Source organism: Fopius arisanus, unplaced genomic scaffold (assembly GCF_000806365.1).
Source record: "Fopius arisanus strain USDA-PBARC FA_bdor unplaced genomic scaffold, ASM80636v1 scaffold00005, whole genome shotgun sequence".
In the NCBI taxonomy this organism is placed as follows: Eukaryota; Metazoa; Arthropoda; class Insecta; order Hymenoptera; family Braconidae; genus Fopius; species Fopius arisanus.
Window position 1 is genome coordinate 2,073,023 of NW_011887744.1, and position 20,310 is coordinate 2,093,332.

At 36.4% G+C, this 20,310-nt stretch overlaps 5 protein-coding genes across 10 annotated transcripts in view; 3 read left to right on the forward strand and 2 right to left on the reverse strand.

Annotated features, from left to right (window-relative positions):
- Positions 1-202: 202 nt before the first annotated feature.
- Positions 203-2,795, forward strand: LOC105273513 (peroxisomal N(1)-acetyl-spermine/spermidine oxidase). The gene is made up of 7 exons (XM_011316000.1): positions 203-415; positions 512-736; positions 884-1,234; positions 1,484-1,675; positions 1,741-2,066; positions 2,175-2,453; positions 2,537-2,795. The coding sequence occupies exons 1-7, from the start codon at positions 360-362 to the stop codon at positions 2,725-2,727; spliced, it is 1,620 nt and encodes a 539-aa protein (XP_011314302.1). The 5' UTR covers positions 203-359; the 3' UTR covers positions 2,728-2,795.
- Positions 2,796-3,402: 607 nt separating this feature from the next.
- On the reverse strand, positions 3,403-9,908 carry Ddc (aromatic-L-amino-acid decarboxylase). Of its 4 annotated transcripts, none has more exons than XM_011316003.1 (9): positions 9,727-9,908; positions 7,371-7,459; positions 6,968-7,088; positions 6,431-6,544; positions 6,121-6,370; positions 5,428-5,688; positions 4,978-5,186; positions 4,465-4,665; positions 3,403-4,140 (listed from the first exon to the last, which is right to left on the reverse strand). In XM_011316003.1, exons 2-9 carry the CDS (start codon positions 7,448-7,450, stop codon positions 3,934-3,936), a joined length of 1,443 nt encoding a protein of 480 aa, XP_011314305.1. In that variant the 5' UTR covers positions 7,451-7,459; positions 9,727-9,908; the 3' UTR covers positions 3,403-3,933. The 4 variants fall into 4 exon arrangements, with proteins under 4 accessions (XP_011314305.1, XP_011314303.1, XP_011314306.1 ...); XM_011316001.1 differs by having other exon boundaries at positions 7,371-7,462; XM_011316004.1 differs by having other exon boundaries at positions 9,723-9,908.
- Positions 9,909-13,558: 3,650 nt separating this feature from the next.
- LOC105273515 (uncharacterized) lies at positions 13,559-14,958 on the forward strand. 2 transcript variants are annotated; one of them, XM_011316005.1, is made up of 4 exons: positions 13,559-13,911; positions 14,148-14,246; positions 14,494-14,672; positions 14,761-14,958. In XM_011316005.1, exons 1-4 carry the CDS (start codon positions 13,660-13,662, stop codon positions 14,897-14,899), a joined length of 669 nt encoding a protein of 222 aa, XP_011314307.1. In that variant the 5' UTR covers positions 13,559-13,659; the 3' UTR covers positions 14,900-14,958. The 2 variants fall into 2 exon arrangements, with proteins under 2 accessions (XP_011314307.1, XP_011314308.1); XM_011316006.1 differs by having other exon boundaries at positions 14,494-14,675; positions 14,761-14,848.
- A 215-nt stretch (positions 14,959-15,173) lies between these two features.
- LOC105273516 (uncharacterized) lies at positions 15,174-18,696 on the forward strand. Its single transcript, XM_011316008.1, has 4 exons — positions 15,174-15,454; positions 15,522-15,620; positions 15,703-15,848; positions 16,088-18,696. The coding sequence occupies exons 1-4, from the start codon at positions 15,215-15,217 to the stop codon at positions 16,278-16,280; spliced, it is 678 nt and encodes a 225-aa protein (XP_011314310.1). The 5' UTR covers positions 15,174-15,214; the 3' UTR covers positions 16,281-18,696.
- A 10-nt stretch (positions 18,697-18,706) lies between these two features.
- LOC105273517 (neural-cadherin) overlaps positions 18,707-20,310 on the reverse strand; it is a 54,614-nt gene continuing 53,010 nt past the window's right edge. Inside the window, exons 19-21 of one of the 2 annotated variants that reach the window (XM_011316010.1) lie at positions 19,951-20,166; positions 19,634-19,789; positions 18,707-19,544 (exon numbers count right to left, since the gene is read on the reverse strand). In XM_011316010.1, the coding sequence (XP_011314312.1) occupies positions 19,435-19,544; positions 19,634-19,789; positions 19,951-20,166 (482 nt within the window). In that variant the 3' untranslated portion in view covers positions 18,707-19,434. Of the gene's footprint in view, positions 19,545-19,627; positions 19,790-19,950; positions 20,167-20,310 lie in introns of both variants that reach the window. The other variant, XM_011316009.1, reaches the window with a different exon arrangement.

Below are 20,310 nucleotides of genomic sequence, written 5' to 3' on the forward strand. Positions count from 1 at the left end.
GAATTTATTGTCACAGATATATTTATTTCCGGCTTTTCTAAGACGAATTTGCGTACTTGCCCGACCGTACGTTCCGCAATACATCTCGATCCGCCATCTTGTGATCAATTGAGCAACTCGAGTCGAAAATTTGTCGTTCTGCGTTACCCTCCACACAGGCGGGAAAATTCGAATCCCCTCTCACTGAACAGTCGAATGTCACTACAAACTGTCATTTGTGAAATTTTGATATGACTTTTCATCATTTACTTTTGTTTATCACAAAATAAACAACAAATTCCGTGGGAAAGTCGTAATTTCCATTGGTTGTACATGAATAATTAAAAATTACGAGTCTAATGTGAAATATACTGGATGAAATGCTCCTAGCGCGAATCCGGCTTCGGCTCTGGAGACCACACAAATCTATCACGAGGTGATGCAGATAAAATTTCGTTTTGATTTTAATTTTTTTCAAGGGCAGAATATTGATCGCGGACTACTAAACAAAACGATAAAATTCTCTCGTCAGGTTTTTATCAAAAGAGAAAGGATCAGAAGAGGTGAAGAAGACCACCCCATCATGTCCTCAAGGTGTGAAATTAGAATCATGTCAGTTGGACCCCTGCATGCTAGATCCATGCAAACCAGAACCAACGGTGGTAATCATCGGAGCTGGAATGGCAGGTCTATCCGCAGCTCATCGATTGGTTCAATGTGGACTACAGAATTTCACCATTCTAGAGGCTACAGACAGGTTTAATTCTAAATCCATCAAATTGATATATCAAATATTTTTTTAAATATTTGTAGAATAAAGGGGCGGAGATAAACGCGTAGTCTAAATTGTACAATGATGAATGCATAAAAAGGTTCTGTGGATAATTAATTATTTTGCAAACAGACCAGGGGGACGAATCCACTCCTGCTGGCTTGGGGACGTCGTAGCCGAGATGGGAGCGGCTTGGATCGAGGGTGGTTGTGTAGCAAATCCTGTCTTCACCCTGGCAGCCCAAGAGGGTCTCCTTAAACACCCGGTATTTCGACCAGATCCCACGAAGAATCTCTTCTGCACCAGCGATGGACGAGCGATTGATCTTCCCGTTAGTATCACTGCTTATCATACTTTCAAACAAATCGAACAACAAGCAGCCGCCCTCTTCTCCCTCGGTTGTGGACGGGCTCATGGGACACTTCTGAATTTTATTGGTGTCAGGATCCAACAGGAGTTGCACAATTTTCCAGAGGAGCAAAGGTAGGAATAATTGAGGGATTTTTATCGAATTCGATAATTAATTCCCCAAATTTCTCGCGCATTCCCAATTTTTTATAATTCCAATCGAAACGAAATGGTGAAAAATGGGTTCTCCAGAATTCAAGCTCGTCCTCTCTACTCGTGAGATCGACAATTAACCATCAAGAAATTCTGTTCTCCACTCCTCGGAATTCATAAATAATCGTGTCAGCAATTAGCTTAATAGCAGTTCTAAAATTCAAATGACAGGTACGATGCAGCTCGAGTTATGTATGGGATGACAAATCTAGTGAGGTGTCGATGTGGCGATGATTTATCAATGGTATCTGCCGATCAATTCGGGAGTTATATTGAAATTCCTGGAGGTAATGTGAGGGTTCCCCTTGGATACGTCGGCGTTTTGGCTCCACTCCTGAGGGATCTTCCGAGCTGCTCCTTGAGGTATCATCTCTCAATACATTTATAATTATATAAACTAGCAACAATGACACGTGCCATATTCTCAGGTACTGCAAACCTGTGAGTTGCATCAGGTGGGGAGCAGTGAGTGACGCCTGTCCTCGTGCCGTCGTTAAATGCTGCGATGGCGAAGAATTTCTAGCGGATTATGTCATAGTTACTGTGCCACTTGGAGTCTTAAAGAATCAACACGACAAACTCTTCTGTCCGGCACTGCCTGCAGACAAAGTCGAAGCTATTTGCAAACTCGGTTATGGATATGTTAATAAAATCTTTCTGGAATATGCGAGGCCATTTTGGGTGTGGAGAGAAGGGAACATAAACCTTGCATGGTCAGCTGATGAACTTTCAGACAGATGCGATTGGGTAAAAGGTGCATAAATCTTAAATTATTCCCATTTATACTGACAAAAAAATCTGCCACGTCAATAAACGGGAGACAACAAATATTTTTATTAATCATTTACGAATCGATATTTAGGTGTTGCACACATCGAAGAACTCCCCGGATCTCAACATGTTCTTTGCGCTTTGGTGAGTGGTCGTGAAGCTGCTGAAATGGAGCTCTGCTCCGACGAAGAAGTGGTGGAATCAATCACCAGAACACTCAGGCAATTTACTGGGGATCCGACCCTTCCTTATCCATCTAATATCCTAAGGAGTAAATGGTGCATGGATCCGCACTTTGCTGGAGCTTACAGCTACATGGCGATGGACAGTACAGTGGGACATCAGTGCGATCTCTCTAATCCTCTCCCTGGTAATCAATGAATAACGATTCGCCTCGTTACAATAATTCAAGTATCATGAACGTAAAAAAATATATTATTCTGTTATATTCAGGCTCCTGTGAACCAATTGCTCCGATATTATTATTTGCGGGTGAAGCAACAATTCCAGGACACTACAGTACAGTCCACGGGGCTAGATTAAGTGGAATCAGAGAAGCAGAAAGGATAATTCAATTAACGAAACGCTTCGGTGGGCCACCGAAAACTCCCCCTGACGATAAGTGCAAGCCTGCATGTCCCTGATTTCCGTTGAAAATTCACTCTGATAAAATCCCTGAATCTGTACAAAATACAACAGCATTTACACATAAGAACTAGTCTTTTATTATTGCACTTCAACAATCATCGATAGGAATTGTCGATGAGAACAGTTATCACGTGGTTATTGAATTTACATCGAATTAAACGGATGGCAACATAATACATTGTTCCAGTACGTAATTACAACAGGTACACTCTGCAATATTAACATTTTCAAATACTTTCCCGTTGGTCCCATTAAGTAAATCATTGTTCCACTGTTTACTAACATACTATCGCTCCGAGGCTTATCCTGAGCTGTTGGACGCAAGCTAAATTTATTTATTGTCCTAACTGCAGCGATTTTTTAAATGTATGGGGACAACTACTTAACGATGAGGCGGTATTTCAGAAAAGTGGTGAAACATGGACACTACTAGCAGAGAAAAATAAAAAATACTCTTGAAATACTGTAGGCTCCCGTTATAGTCACGCGTGTGGGGCTGTAGGGGAAGTGCATTGAAAATTTTGGAACTGAATTTTTTCATAGCAGAAAATGTCAAGTTTTCAAACAATTTTCATTATAAGTTATTTTTCTGTAAAAGAAAGACATATTTATTATACTGCATTATAAATATTTCATAAAAATCAGTGGAATTAATTTAATAATGATGAGTTATTCTGTTCCTAAATTTCATATTCATAAGTAAATGTCAATGAAATTTCCTTGACGTTCTCAAAAAAATCGAAACTGAAGTTGAGGCGTCCTGTCTTACCACTTCTCCACTTTCTCTACTGACGGTCGAAATGAAATAAATACCAACGATTTTATTAATATATACATAGAAAAACTCAATCTCTAGTAATGTATTTACAGTATAGAGGAAAATGTGGGATAGGTCCGTTCCAGTCGCAGACTAGCAGAGGAAAAAATCTGAGCCCAAGGTAAATTTGATTGCGGAATAAATCTCACATATGAGTGATTAAAAACTATTGCGGAACGAGGGCTCAGCGGGAGGAGAACATTGAGACACTTGTAACATTGAGACAACTGTCGGAATACCTATAAACCAGGAGAACCGATCAGTGAAAGTTACACAAGGTTGGTGTCAACGAGAAGGTTCAAGCTTGTTTCTTCGACATTGATTAGGACTGATTGCATGTGGCTGGTGCCAGTGCACGACAGCCACGTGTTATGTTCGCCCGCCATCACTTGGAGACCGATTGCTCCTCGAGGACCTCGTCAGCGCGAAGTTTTATCTCTTTCCAGGAATTCTCAATGTCTTTTTTCTCGCTAAAACGCGAGCATATGGCTAAGCGGAGGAAGTACGTGTCATTTATTTTCGAGGGAACCAAGTGGATGAAACCAGCACCATTAATCCTCTTCAGAAGTGTTTCGTTCACATCATTTGACGCCTGACAAACAAAAAATTATAAATTTGTTGTAGAATTCATTATTCAATTAATTTTTTACAGGTAACAGCAACTATTTTTCTGGGTTTTCCGCATTTTTCATTTTATGTTATTTCTTCTTCTGAATAAAATGAAATTATTAAAACGAAAACTTGAAAGTGAAATTAAATGGGAATTTATATTCGACCGGGGAATGAATTGCCACAGGGTATGAACAGGATGAAAGTTTTAAATTGACGAATATGTTTACAAACTTTTCGTGATCACTCTTAATCTGATCAAGGCCGCTGTTTAGAAGTGAATGGAAATGCTGAGTTTGATATTTACCTTGAGTCTGAAGCAAACCAGTCCGAGAACAACTTCAGCGACTATTTCAAATCGTGAATCAGTGAGGACGAGTTGCTCAAATTCCTTTGCTAGGGCAACGTGACCACGGATGAACTTTTGGAGATTTTCCACTCCGTAAATTCGGAGGACGAACCACAGTTTTAGGGCACGGAAACGTCGGCCCAAAGGAATTTGCCAATGCTGAAAAATAACTTCATCATTATGATAAAATTCATAATTAAATTTCCATCTAATACGGGAATTATGGTCCAAAGGGGAATATTTTATTGACCATTCAATGCGTTCAGTAATAATTAATATTGATATTATTATTTTTTTGAGTTCGTATTTGCGTGAGGGAACACTCGCCTTTTTGATTATCAAATAATTCTTCAAACAAGCAGTAATAGAAAATAATCGCCTTTATCCGAAATTCGGAATATTACGTTGAAAGACTAAATTCTTTCAAGTCAATGATAATTTAGTAAAAATTTTTGTTCTCTGTGACCGTACCCTGTAATCTGGCGCTGAACCCTGCATATCATGCTTCAAATATAACGGATCTACATTGAATGCATTTATTACATAAGTTGGATCCTTCAACCACATAGTCGAGCAATCAAAGTTCACTAACATCCATTTGTGTGGGTTGAAATTGAAGGAATCAGCCCTCTCAATTCCCTTCATTAGGTAACGGAATTCCGGACAGATAAATGCAGATCCTAAAATGAAGAGTTTCATGCTCAATCCACAAATTTTAAATCAAATGAAAATATAAATATAAATATAAATGGAAAAATGAATACTAATGAATACTAATGAATATTAAAAATAATAAATCAAGAATTTGTACAGATCGTTAAAACTATCGTCAAGATGAAGTGCAATTAATGTTTTTTAGCCTAAATCAATTAATTATGTATAAATTAATGACATGATAAAAATGGAGAAAAAGGGGAATACCGGCATAAGCTGCATCAACATGCAGCCAGATTTCTTCCTTATTGCACACTGGCCCAATTTCGTCCAATCGATCGAAAGCGCAGGAGCAAGTAGTTCCCAATGTGGCAACTGCATAGAAGGGAATGAGGCCCTTCTCTTTGTCCTGTCGAATTACTTCGGCGAGGCTATCACCCCTCATTTTGTACTTTGCGTCTACGTCAACCAATTTAAACTGAACACCTCCAAGGAGCCCAGCACGCTCTACGGAACTATGAGCCTGATCTACAACAAAATCAATTCTACTTATCCAGTTTTTCCTTTAATTTCTACAGAATATCTGCCAATTTGACGAAATTTGTCTTTCAAAATTTTTTTTCTACACAATTTTTTTTATCGGCGAAAAATAATTCCATAGAAAAATTATTGCATCAACTTTCACAATTTTTTATAACAGGATAAAAATCGTTAGTCCTCTGAATTTGTCAATTTGGAAGTCTCCAAACGTGCCAGCAACTTTATGTGGGGTGGTAGGGTCAGGTGAGGGGTGACAGAGTTGGAAATAACTCGAGTGGTTATTACGCGTCGCCATAGCGACAAAGTGCTGGCTGATGAAGTGCTCCAACGCCCTAAAACTCCACTCTATTCCCATTCATCTTGTTGCATTGAAAGTATAATAGAAATTTTTCCACTGGAATGAGAATAAGTCGGACTTACAGGAGGCATAAGCGACTAGTTTCCCCGTAATCTCTGTATCGCTCCACTCGGGATGCTCCTCCTTGACTTGGCGAATTTTCTTGGCTTTTGCTCCTAGGAGAGCAACCAGAGTTGCCTCACTAGCTGTACCCTGGATTACACCTCCCCCTTTACCCCCAGAGCAGGCCATAAATTCTTTAGGAAGGTCCAGCATCTTTCCCAGCCAGTCCAACATCACTACTTCCAATTCTGTACATGCCGGACTCGCAATCTGGGGTGAAAATTCAGTGTTTATCGTGCGTCCAGAGTGCTTTCGAAATAATTTGCTTACCCAGGTGAAACCTATGCAGGCGATAGCACCGCTGAGCATATCGGCGACGATTGCCGGGTACGACTGGGCTGTTGGGAAATAGGCGTGAAATCTGGGACTGTGCCAGTGTGTTACCTGTAAATTTTTTCATATCACACAGTGAGGAAACATTTCAGTATACGTGAAATTGTTTTTTCGAATAATCTGATCTCTCATTTTAAGACTCTTTATTTCTGACAGAAGATTCAGTTTTATCAAACGTACATACATTTAAGACAAGTACTGAGTCTTTCAATATAAAAATGTCCCACATAAGTCGTTCCCATGAAATCCAATAATTAAACTTATGATCTTCTGTATTCCCTGAAAAAATTCTAAATTCTAACTTTTAAATTCTCCATGATTAAAAAATTCCAGATTTCATGGAATTATCCGCGGAGGTTAAAAATTGCAAATCCATTTCATTTTCTCTTATTAAAACGGATTAAATGAGAGTCAATGCAGAATTACTAATCAATAGCTTGAAGCCTTGATTTTTCATTATATTAATGCATTTACCCCTGGCATGATAACTCTCTCAATATCTCCCATGATATCTTCCCATCTTTCTGGTGTCTGTGGTGCCTCGGATGGCAACAGGGGCTTGATATATCCGGGCTCAACAGTCGGCAAAACGCGCCTACGAGAAACAGAAAAAAAAAATTACTAGGACATTCGCTACAAGGTTGACACATTCATACAACTTTCCAAGGATGAAATAAGAAAAAACCTTCACCCACTCCATTGTTAATAACAACTGTCTAAATACGGCCATTACTTCTGATTTACAATCGAGAATAATCAGTTTCCTTGATCTGGTTATTTTTACCCGCAGGATATTGATTGTACAATCGAAGATTAATTAAAAAATCAGAACGGCCTATTAATTGATTATAGAATAATGCTGATTACTCGTGATTACCTGTCTCGAATGTTTTCCAGATAATTGGCGATGAAATCCGCCATTTCTTTAGCGAAATCCTTGAAACTTTCAGGATCCATTGCGGAAGTCTTCTACGAACAGACAGAATTGTAGTTTCATTCGTAATTATAATTCAGAGTGACATGATGTTATTATGATTGAAGTATCCTGCTATTGTTACTTGTGATATGGCACTGAGATCAATACCCCTCGTCAATTTACTGACGCTATTTACCACATACTTATACCATACATACGAATTTTATTTGAATCCGGATGAAATGTAAATAACGAAAATGTCCGGTACATTGAAAATTGAAAATCCAGAATTTGTCAATCATATAATAATAGTCGTCATATTATAAAATATTATATGATATAATTATTAAACTATAATATAGTTGGAAATGTACGGCAAGAGGAATTTTTTTTCTGAGTGAAATTCAATCCGTTATAAATTCCGAAATAATTTTATGCTTTGGAAATTCAAACGTATGATTTTCGAATTTCGCTCTTCGCTATTAAATAATAGATCCACTATGAGATATTAGATGCACCTCAACATTAAAATAGCAAGGTAAAGATCCAGAAGAGGGGGAAACTGCGGTGACAGAAAATAATTACACGTCAGTTGGAAAGTGAACAGTGGCCATGACTCATATCCACGTTGTCTTTCACATGTGCATTTGAAAGATTTACGAGAGAGTCAATGACTTTCAGCGGGAATCCCCTTCAGTGACGTCAAAGTCATTCCTGCAGCATTGATTCTATTTTTTTTTTATTTATCATGGGCTTATTGTGCGTCACGGAAAACCCAACGTCCGGAAAACCGGAATTTTTATTGCCTGAGGCCTCTTCCCTGAATTTGAATGAGAGGAAAAATTCCGTCGCTAATCTCCATTTTTTTGCTGAATCATTATCTCGCTCACTGATGATGATCTCTAATGAACTCTGGTAATCATGCCGGGACACTGGCACGGTTTTTTCCTAGTTTGCCAAATCGCTCGATGAAATTTTTTCGAAGAAAATTCTAATTCTTAATGTTGAGAGTTTATCTGAGTGGTCAGGGAATTCGATCGGTCCCTGAATTACTACATTTTCAGGTCTAGCGGTTGCTCCACACACGATTACTTCATCCTGCAGGTGACATTTAATAACGAAACTATGTTTTTTAATCGATGAAATTACGAAGCATAACATTTGAGATTTATTTTCAGCCAAAGGAATGAAATATGCATATTTGTAAAATTCTCACTCCCAACGAATATTGAAATATCCATTGTTTAAAAAAAAATTTTTTTTTGCAACGCAGAACCTCTTAATTCGCTGTATTGTCAATTAATTTATAATATATTCATTTATTTTTTGGATGAAGTAATTATTTCTCCCATTGAAATTCATCCTAGAAGTGACTTTTATTGTCGATTTATTGAATATAATGATATAGTTATGGATTACATACATTTGATTATTTAATTGCGTACTGGAAAATGCACGGATTCATTATTAAATATATTTTCAACTGCTTCTTGAAGTACAGGAGATAAACCTCTCCCGTTGCCATATATTTTTGAGATAAAATAATTACCTCCCCCACCGGCTTATTCTTCGGTGTTAATTCGACTTGAGTGCAATTGAAAACCGGAGAGAATTGGTTGATTGATCAAATCGGAACGATTTACGCCATACAACTGTCAATAGCTGAATTGAATGATTGGGTGTGGAAACTTTCGATTGAGGCTCAAGTGCAGCACTCCTAAGCGATTCTACAAGATTGCGATTCCTTGACTCCACTCACCGACTTTTTCAACAGCAAAACCGATAAAGAGCTATTTACAAGTTCAAAAATATCGTCATGCGTTTCGACAAGAATTATTGAGATGAATTAATGATTGCAAAACTCCATTGGTAAGAGACAAGCCAAAAACTGACTAGTACTTTCCGAATATTTCTCAACATAACAAAATTATAACAAAACCCATAACATTTTTTTACAGAGAATGCCCTAAGGCTGTAATAAAATTTATGGAAGCGTGAGAGACATTTGCCATAGAATATGTAAACGCCGTATGTAATTATTGATTACTTTCATTTTTTCACGACGCGATATACACCTGGCGTGTAAATTACTGCATTATTATCAAATAATTGTTAACTTTGCCCATATCGGTCAGCCAATATTCCCCCCAATCTTAAAGTACTTCCTCAGTTACTTGTAGTTGTGAATAATTGTGCAAAATGTTAGAGAGACGTTATTTGAAATATCTATTGCTGGATAGGATGAAAAAAAATGATCAGAATGTCTAGAATTTCAAATTTATCAGATTAACTATCAAATTTCCATCGACGTACTCACGTTTGGAAGAGATTAACTCAACGAAGGCTGAACGATCTGCTAAATTCACTAGGGTATAGATTATTCCAAAAGACAATGTGTATTGATCACTTTCGATTTTTGACAAAAATACAATGAACGAATTTTCAAGATGTGATATGTGACTGGCGTGGTGGACGACGAGCCAGTGTCGCGAGGTGGTCGTACAGTCGGGGTTTATGTAGAGCCCCACTCTTCTGCTATCGGTTTATATACCCATCCACCGCTGGATATTCTAGCCAATGAAAATCTCGAGATTTACTCGTGTAAAGGGAAAGAGCTTCATGAAAAGCAAAAATCGCCCTTTTTTTCGTCCTGAAAAAAAATCTAACAACGAAAAACTGATCCAAGGGAAATTAACACATATGTTGTCAAACTTGTTTAGTCCTTTCCATTTTTTTACCAAATTAAAAAAAATGATAATTAAGCTCTAGAGTTGTTTTCCATAGCTGTGGATAATTCAGTGATTATTTTCGATAATAATCTCAAAAAATAAAAAGCAAAGTGCATTTTATAATTGCCGAAATGGATTAATCTCTTGATTCCTGCTTCACTCCCGTTTCTTTCGAAATTGATTTTATTTCCACATCTAATTTCCTCGGTTTAATTAAATTGTTTTTCCCTCGAAGCCTCAGTAAATGTGAAGTAAAAGGTACACTAAGACAAAAATTTATCGCTGGAAAACCGAATGATCTAGAGTGGAATCGAATGTGACGATTGCATTGGTCGAAATTATCTGAGAAAAAAATCATTAACACGAAGCATTACCAATTTGGTAATTTGGTTTCGTCATTCTGTTATGCGCCTATTCATTATTATTATTATTATATAATAAATTGAGTAGAGGAGATAGAACAAGGGCTGTCGCTTCGAATGACAAACATCAAGTGTCAGAGCTCAATACCAATCCTCCGAACTACTAGAATGCTCTTAACCCAATTAGTATAAAAACATCTCAATTTCGTTGAATTTTAAACATTGAACAAATTTGTTTGTCAATTATAAACATTTTACCTCTGGACAAATTTTTACTTCAAACATTTACGAATCCTCAGAAAAATCTGGAAAAAATGACGGTCAGATTTAAATCATGAAAAAATCAAATCATGAAATCATGATTCGAAATGTCATCTTGTGAAATTTTTTTGGAACGTACTGCCAGTTACTTCTTTATTACTGTGAGACTGAATGAAATATTAATATGATGTAATTATTTATTACGATATAGTGTAATGATTTATGAAGACAATTTCTCCTTTTGCATCATCCTCTGTTGATTCAGTGGTTCATTCATTGACGTCTCCGTTCACAAGTTGAGCGAATAATTCTGTTATCTGCTCGAGCAGTAAATTCATAGTTCACGACAAATTGAATTAACGGGCATTTTCCTGGGGCTCAAAAGAGCGGGGAAAATTGAAGGCTATTTTGTAGAAACTGCGTTTAAGAGTATTCAGAATTAAAACGGAGAATCAAATTTCTGCCACTCACCAGTCATGAGGGAAAATGTCTGGATATTTTTCTCCTTTATTCAGTCCTTGCCATTCATATTCTCTGGGCCAATCAAGAGCACTTCAACAAGTAAACTCAATTGAATAGTGAATCCAAGGATAGACTCTTGATTACACGTATCTAATGTATGGGATACTTAGGTGTCCTTGGAAAGTAGAAAGGTTGTTAAACGGATTAGTCATTGTTATTCATGTACTTTCATTTTTAATATCAAAGAGTCTTTTTAGGTGTATGACCTTAAATAGTGGAGCAACAAGGTGGAGAGCTATTGCACCTACAATATTTTTGAATAAATAAAATTACGTTTTCAGTAAAATACCTGGCGATAAAATACCTGAAGAATTGTTTAATCCTGTTATTTACTGTTTCGCAATTCACTCGGAAAATGATGCACTTATTTAAATTATTCCGCTAAATAAATAAAAATTAAATTAGTTAAAAATGGATTGAGATCACAAGTAAATAAGATAAATTGTAAAATGATACGGAAAAATGGTGCGAAGAAAAAAAATTACAGAATTATGCTTTGTTATCTCACAAAGCGTCCCGATTTACGGTTTTCATTTCCTGAAATGAATTCAAGACATCTCCTTTATTTCTGGAAGGAGAGGAAAAAGAAAAAGAAGCTTTGAAGTATCTAATGGCGGTGTCCCAAGAGGATGTGTGCGGGAGAATGGCATTGCCTTACTCGAGCCTTCATTTTCCACTGAAACATAAGGAGGATAAAGGGGTTGAAGGAGTGCACCGAGGGGTTTTCATTTAAAATCCCATGACGCTTTCCACCCACTCACTTTTTTTATTCTCCGGTTTTACGCCGATTGATAGAAAAAAGGAAGAAGTAAAAATTGTTCCGTTCTGCAGTGCTCTGTGCCGTCACCATGACAACGAGTTCTCGGTGGACAATCAGCGGAATCTTGCACTTTTCCCCCGATTGGGCCAACTCTCTCCATTCTTTCACGATTTTTCACATTCTTACTGTAAAAGTTGAATAGTTATAAACTTAAAGTTTGAGCTAAGGATCCTCTCCCTTTCAACCAAAATCCCCGGTTTTTTCAGTTTTCTGATAAATCAGAAAATAAATAAATCAGACGCGATAAAATATACTGCTTTCGCATTTCGTCATTAATTATTATTTTATCTCATCCAGGAAACGATTTATTGTTTCGAATTAATTTTTCCGGAATATTTAGTGAACATTTATCCCCGGGCAGAAGTGATATCAATAATCAGTAGAAATCAAAGGTTTCGGAATCGCAAAGCGTGGAACAATCTCTGAGGAAGGGAGAACTCACAGTCTGCAGATGACGCTGAGGTTAAAGGAGATAATAATCAAAGCACAATTTCCTGGAGTTCTATGGTCGAACGGTTCCTTTGTGTCTTCGTCTATTCAATTTTCGTTGCGAGTGAGAATCCATCAAAGCACCAAAATGTCCTCGACACTCATCCGCAGGTAGCACAGTATCAGGATTTCATCTCATTATCTTCCCCTAGTCAATGAGTAATCGAGTGAATGCGGGAGAGACATCAGTCTTCTTGGAGATCTTCCTGATATTTATTTATATTGTGGTCAGGTCCTCCTGGAGGATGTATGGGGTGTGTAAACGTATGCCACTTGTCGGCGTTTCTTTTTCCCCTGGAGAAAAACCCATCGTCAAATGCGATGCATTATGGATGATCGCGCTGGGGGTGTTCTTATGTGAGGGTTTCGCATTCGATTACACTGGAAAGTCTCTCGACAATAAAAGTTGAGATGGAGTCAGTGGATTTCGTGAATAAATATATCGAGAATTGCTTTTACGGATTTTTGAACGCAATTCAAATTTCTTGGATGATCAACGTGAATTTTTATTCTCGTGGAGGAATGTCAACACGATTTACAGATCTTCAAGTGAAGTGGCTGTTATTTTTATGATAATTGAAATATCCGTATTATGATTATTTAGAATATTGTTATTGCGAAAAATATTGTTTTCCTTCACTCAGAATTTGAGTTTGTAATTTAATGTTTCTTTAGAAAATATTTGCATGTTAAAGTAAAGTAATGTGAATTATTTTGAAAAATTCAATCGTTAATCCAAATAAAATAGCAGTGATTATCGCCGGAGATTTATAACAGGGATGAGGATGGGCGACGACAAGAGAAATCCATTATCACTCCGGCCCTGGTCCCCACATATATTTTCAACTTTCTGTAGCGAATTCCCTCGAGATCTAGCAATCACTCTTAAAGAAGAAAATTTAATTAACAATAATTTAAAAAAAAAAGAAAATTTCGGTATGAAGTTGCACCGTTGCTGTACTCGACTCCAGCTAACCCCGTTTAGTCAACATTTTTAGAATTTGAAAGGGAATAATTTGGAAATATCAGAGCGAAAATTCTTCTATGCTTCATTCAAAATACTCAAAATGGACGCAGTAAAAGACTGCATTGAGTGCATCAATACTCACTGGATAGCGATGGTCAGTGCTGGAATGTACGTGCACATCAGGCAAATTTGTATAATAGGATTGTGTTTCGAGAATGAAAATCTTCTGCCCTTTCAACCGACCTACACTTCTCTCTTTTTCACCTTCTCCGTGCTGTCATTACTCGCTGAGTTCAAACCCTGGCCCTCATCCCTCAAGGAACCACCAGTGCTATTGTTGTATATTTATGAAGTAAGCCAGAATTATTCTCACAAAGGCAGAATAATTGAAATTATCAGAATATTCATTCTTCCAGTCGTTTATCTTTCAAGACAATATCGTAGCGCATATTCTACATTCCAGTTCCCCGAAAATAAAGAATAATTACCGTAGCGATAATGATACGTGATAATTGAGTCGGTCATCGGCTGCATTCCACGGAAAATTTTTTTTTCCTAAATGATAACTGCATTTCATAATTATTCCAGATGCTTGTAGCAGCATTAGTGACAAATTTATCAACACGCGCGATTTGGATGCCCATAATAAGTTCACTCTGGTGTCTTACTCAAGAATCCAGTAAATTTGTGAGTAGAATTCCTCATTCCGCTCTCAATCAAACACTTCCATATTAATCTGTTTCTTTAATTAAATCACTTAATCAAATTATCACTATGATCATCATTATCATCAACTTTTTCTCTTTTGTACAAAGACTGCAATAATTTCCACTTCAGAAATTTACCACAATAGAATAAAGGAGAAATTTCCGTAATTCTAAATAATGTCTTTTTTTTAATGTCAAGAAAATGTTTGCCATTGTTTGTTGGACAGCTCTACTGGGTGAATTCTCAGGCGAGTCTGGACAGCGATTCACCTGTAACTCAAGCCGCTAATTACCTGACGCAAGAAGATGCAGTGACTCACATGAGCCTCTGCATGTCAATCTTATCATTTGTGTGGATGTTAGATGCCACTGAGTCCCTCGATGCTATCCTGGAGATCTGGGCCAAGTAGTAATACCTTAAACATTCTATTTCTCGTGGTAATCGTTTAGGCGTTGTACTCTCGGAGCATCCAGCCACAATATTTTACATTCAGAGTGGAGACTAAGGTATCCAGGCTGTTCAGAAAATGCCTGAGAAAACGGAGGATTGGATTTGAGGAGCCTGAAGTCACCGATTGGTTCTTCTATGATGCTGCACCACACTCTATATCGCAATCATCTACGGACTCATAAAATTTTCCCCTTCGATATTCAACAAAATCTCATGTAGACGCACGCCTGCATTTTTTAACATCGAGTATTAATATATGTAATTTTGCTAATTAAAAATTATAATGAAATTATTCCGCCTCTCGAGAGATAAATTTATTTTCAAATTATTATTATTTCGAGGAAAATAGATTGAAATTAATCAGGAGAAAATCGAGAAATGCAATACAATGTATTCACTTGAATTATTCCCTGAGAAATTCTCATCTTCTTTGTTTTTTAAAACTGCAGCAAAAAATGACATGAAATTTTCACCAAAATGGTTAGAAGATCGAGTAAATGACAAAAGTCGTCTGTACGATTTGGTCACTCGTTTTGTACTTATCAGGAATTTCTATTTTTCAACCGTTCTTATGCAATTGCGTGACTGATAATGAAGAAGAGGACGAGGGGAATTTCACTGGTCCCAAATTAACCTGTTCCATCTTTGTGATTGGGGTTTACATCATCACCAGTAATATTTCCCTCTTGCCATCGTCATACAGAAGGCCAGCAGCTTCTGTCCTCTGCGTTTACGAGGTACAACTCCATTTGTTATAAAAATTATTAAATGTACAAAGGATACACCAAATGACAATCCCTCCAGTTCTTCGCCACCTCTTTCATCTTGGATTTCGCCGGGACCTGCGTCTGGACTCCAATTAACGTGATGATAATGACAACACTTCCCAAAGCTATTTGCCACGTAACGTAATTCCATCGATCTTCCCACTCTCATGAAATTTATCCGCTCGCGAGACGAAGTGCAATTAATCATACCATTTCAGACTTTGAATCGACTGGATTATGATGACGCTGCTGAATGGATTGTCTCAAATCAGTTACCCATGATGACCATGAGTTTTGGCATGAGTATAGGGTCTTGTCTAGCTGCTATTCACACGACGAGAGCACTCGATTTAACGATGTACAAGTACGCCCTGTATTTTTTAAAACCATTACTTATTTAAGTTCAATTATCTTCAGACACAGTAATTTTACTTCAACTCAAGCACTAGAATTTGTTACAGTGATTTTTTTCAGTATTTATTCTGGAAATTTCGAATAGAGATTGAATGAAATAGCGTAAATGGTGCGGTTAATTTGTGCTCGAGTTAATCTTACAATTGAAATCCATGTGATCGATAAGAATATTAATACCGAATATTGTAGTGAATGCGGAGTGCTAGAATTTGCGGAATATGTGAAAAATAGATTCTGGCAACGAATCATCTCCGAATTTCGTACAACCAGCAATAAAAATGAGAGGCATCTCCACAAAAGTGCAATCCAGAGACATCAATCCTGTGTAAGAACTCCCAGCCGACGAAGACACCGGAGTAGAAGCCGAGGCAGGATTCCTTGAGTGTAATAATATTCTAAAACTCAAATACAAAAAACAGAAATAACAACAACTGAAAATACTATTTATCCTTTTTATTAAAAAGAAGGCATTTTTTATTTTCGTCCGAAACTGAAGTATAACGTACAAATTGTATAGATAATAGTGATAATAATTATAATTAATAATCAATTAATATCAATTCAATTTGATAATACGTATTTGTTGTTGGTTTTCCTCACCTTGATGATTATAATGTATAGATTGTTTATTTCATTATTATTTATATAATTGATAATTGTACTAATGAGATGTGTTCAGTGGCAGCATATATACATATTACAGTGTGACTCTTTATATCTCAACGACGGCTACGGTTAAAACATTTTCCATTTTATTTTCTTCATTCATCTGGGCTTTACAATATGTTCGAGGTACTACTTGAGCGTTTCACACTCGATTCAATGTCTTCACTCAATCCCAATAAAATTCGTCACTTAATCAAATAGTAATTTCAATAATATAATCAGGCAGTGAAGAGATCATGGATATGTAGTATTTTTATTTGCCAATAATTTCCCCAATTTTCAGTACCCAATAGTCCATGATCAGATGCAGCAAATACTCAACGATAAAAATAAGTGATTGAAAAAAAAATGAAGTGGAGAATTCAGTTACGCAAATCACTCCATGGGGTATGAAATAAATGATCAATTGATAAGGCTGATTAATAATTCAATCGTGTGCATGAAATATTTTTTATTAATAATTCCACATTCCACATGGACGTATGTGCTTCATTTATTTCCAATTGGCTTAGTTTATTTATATACAATTGTGAGTTTTAGGGAGAGGGAGACTCTTGATGACATTGAATCGAGTGAAAGACTTTCTTTGTGGGGGGGTCAACGGATGAGGGCGAGGGAGCGCGAGTAATCAATAATAAAATGTATAACGACTCGTTTAATGTACATACACAACAGTCATCTAACTATTATTATTCTTTTAGTTTAATGCCACTGCACACACGCACGTAGGCGTAACTCATATATAACGATAAAACCTTTTTTTTTTGTTTCTCTATGTATTTTTTAAATTATTTTATCTCTTTTTTTATATTTACTTTTTCCTCTTGTTTTTTTCTTCGTCACTAATGCCAGTCTGTGGAAATACTGTCTCGCTGCTTAAACACTACGGGTTTTTATTCAACTCTGGATTTCTGGTTCAGTTGGAAAATTAAAAGAAAAATGGGAAATAAAGTGTAAAACCAATTTAGCATTGAATAATGGTAAATGAATGGATATTAATGGGGAATTGGGGGAAGTGGGAGGTTTTTCGAAGATTTTTATGCCTTTGAACTATGGGAAGGTGTTCGTGGAAGAGATTCGTAGGATTTTTCTCAAGAAAACATTCAATCTTACACTAATTTACACGATAGACTAGGAAGAGGGCTTTTACCATTTTTTTTTTCACTTTATGGGGGACAGCGTATACGCGAAAAAAATTAATATCACAAATCGCAAAAAATTATAATTAAATACGATAATGAGTGTAGAATAATTATACAATAATCTGGATTTAACTGTAAATATTCCGACGAATTATATTACTTCTTTAGGTTCATGATTTTCTTCATTTTCAGCTTCGTCGAACGTATATTATAATTACATATCTTCGTACATCGATCACATTGTTTTTTTTTCGTATGTACCACTTATTAATGGATTAAATTTTAGTCACTGTGGACCGCCCTAGATCGGTAAATTGACTATGAATTATCCTGTGTAATTAATTTTCATGTTTATCCATGGGAATTTTAACTGATCAGTCCATTTCGAGAGATTTTTCGAGTGATTAAGCAGTTGCCATTTATCTCTGACGATCAGCTGGTAATGAATCACTCAATTAACCATTTGCAATGAAATTTTCATGGATCACTTTGTCATTCAACGATTTGATCGTTGAACCCCAACATTTGACGATATTATCGAGTTCATCAACCTTGTCGCTAGTTTAATCTCTAGAAATTCGTTCTTTCACATCGTTCTTCTCGGTTCAATAGCCTGATTTTGCGTTCAGTGGCTCCCGTTTGCATAATCTAATATAAATATATTCATATATTACGTAATAATATCAATAATCATACAATAATACTTCTAATAATGGCGATGGGAATTTTAACGATTTTTCGTTCTCATGTATTTCTTGTGACAAAGAAGTGGAAATGGTGAATTAATCGGTTACAATATTTTTTTAGCTTTTCATTTTTCTTCATATTCATCTATTTATGGCAAAACCACGATGAAACTGTGGCGAAGAAACTATAATACTCCATTACATGCCACGGCGCACATCTCAAACATCTAATGTTTTTTTGTTTTTTTTTCATATCAATAATAATTATTTAACTGTCTCAACAGTGAATATATAATAAATTCGTTTATCGTTCATGCGTTTTTTTTTCTTCTTTGAAAAGAAAAATTAAATAGTGGAGTTAAAAAATTGAGACCTTCATTCGTTAAACTATTACGTATAAAAAAGATGAACGCATTATCAGCGATTGTTCTTTGGTATGTGGTTTTGTTATTTTTCTTAAAAATATTTTAGTTTTTTTTTCATCGTTTTGTTAGTTTTTTCTTTCTTTCATTTAATTAAAAAACTTATCGGTAGAAAAAAACCGAACATTGAGTCGTTGACGAAAGACGTAGGACGATACGACATGCTTTGATGATTGATGAATGATGGCGAATGAATAAGAAAACAAATTATTTTTAAAAATTCTAACAATTATTATTTTATCGTTTTCTGAAGTTGAATAAATAAATAACCGAATTTATACAAAAGTCTTACATACTCTTGGGCATAGTACACGTATTTGCATGCATCTCAGGTTTTTTGGTGCAATTAATAAATATTTGTTGTTTTTATGAGCTTAAAATTATTACAAAGTTCGTGCTCTTCTGTTTTTTTTTGGGAGAAGACGATTTCTTTTTGTTTTTCCTCGTCTTACTGGGCATGACTAAAGTTTTTAACTTACATTCACTTACAATGTAGTTATCTTTTTCTATACTTTCTCGCAATCTTTCGATTTCTTCTTTCCACGAATTTATGATGCAATTTGCTTTTTCATCATTCGTTATTTATAGTTAATGAGACCTACGAGATGAATTGAATTTTTTTATTCTTCTTCCTCGCTCTCTTCAGTTGGGCCGTACATGTCTGCTAGTTTGTCGAACCTCGGCCCCCATGCACCCAGATACTCGTACTCGTGCTGCTCGTCGTCAGTACCTGAAATTGAATTCAATTGTGATGGTAATGAAGTGCTCGACAGTTGTCGGGATTGGTGTTAGTGAAGGAAAAAGGTTAGAGACTTTTACCCGATGCTAACGATGACAGCGAACCAGCAGTACTGCCACCCCCTTCGTATGCATAATTTCGGAGATCGTCAAAGGGTGGAGCATTTGGATCGCTGTCAGCACGCTTCTTATGATCCTCAATGAACATTCCGACATTCGGCTCTGGTCCCAGAGGATCTAAAAAACAGTCAAAACATAATTTAATTTTTAATCCATATTCCATAATTTCCAAATATTTTTTAAAGATTATTTCCCGGGGAAATCTTCGAACCTGGGGGCAGTAAATATATTTTTAGATATTTCTATTTCAGAATTTTGGAAAACCGTTGAATACTTACAGGCCACCTTACATGGTGCCATTTTGCCTCCCATCTCAGGAATGGGACCGCCGATAGGGATTTGCAAAGGTGTTATATCGAATGCCGTCATATCGTCCTCTCCACCGCCCTCATCATCGTAATTGATGATGTTTTCTCTCACATCATCATCCGGGCCTGGATACTTGATGTGAGATTCTCTTCTCCTATTATACACCACGAAAATCAGCACCAAAACTGCAAATCGAGTTAATAGAAATAGTATCAATCAATTTTCCAAGGACCCACCTGTTCTAAGTTCGGGGAATAAAAAAACGACCTGATGCATGCAAAATGAAAATCAGTGCCCTGGGTTTCCCAAATAATTTAATATCTTGAGAC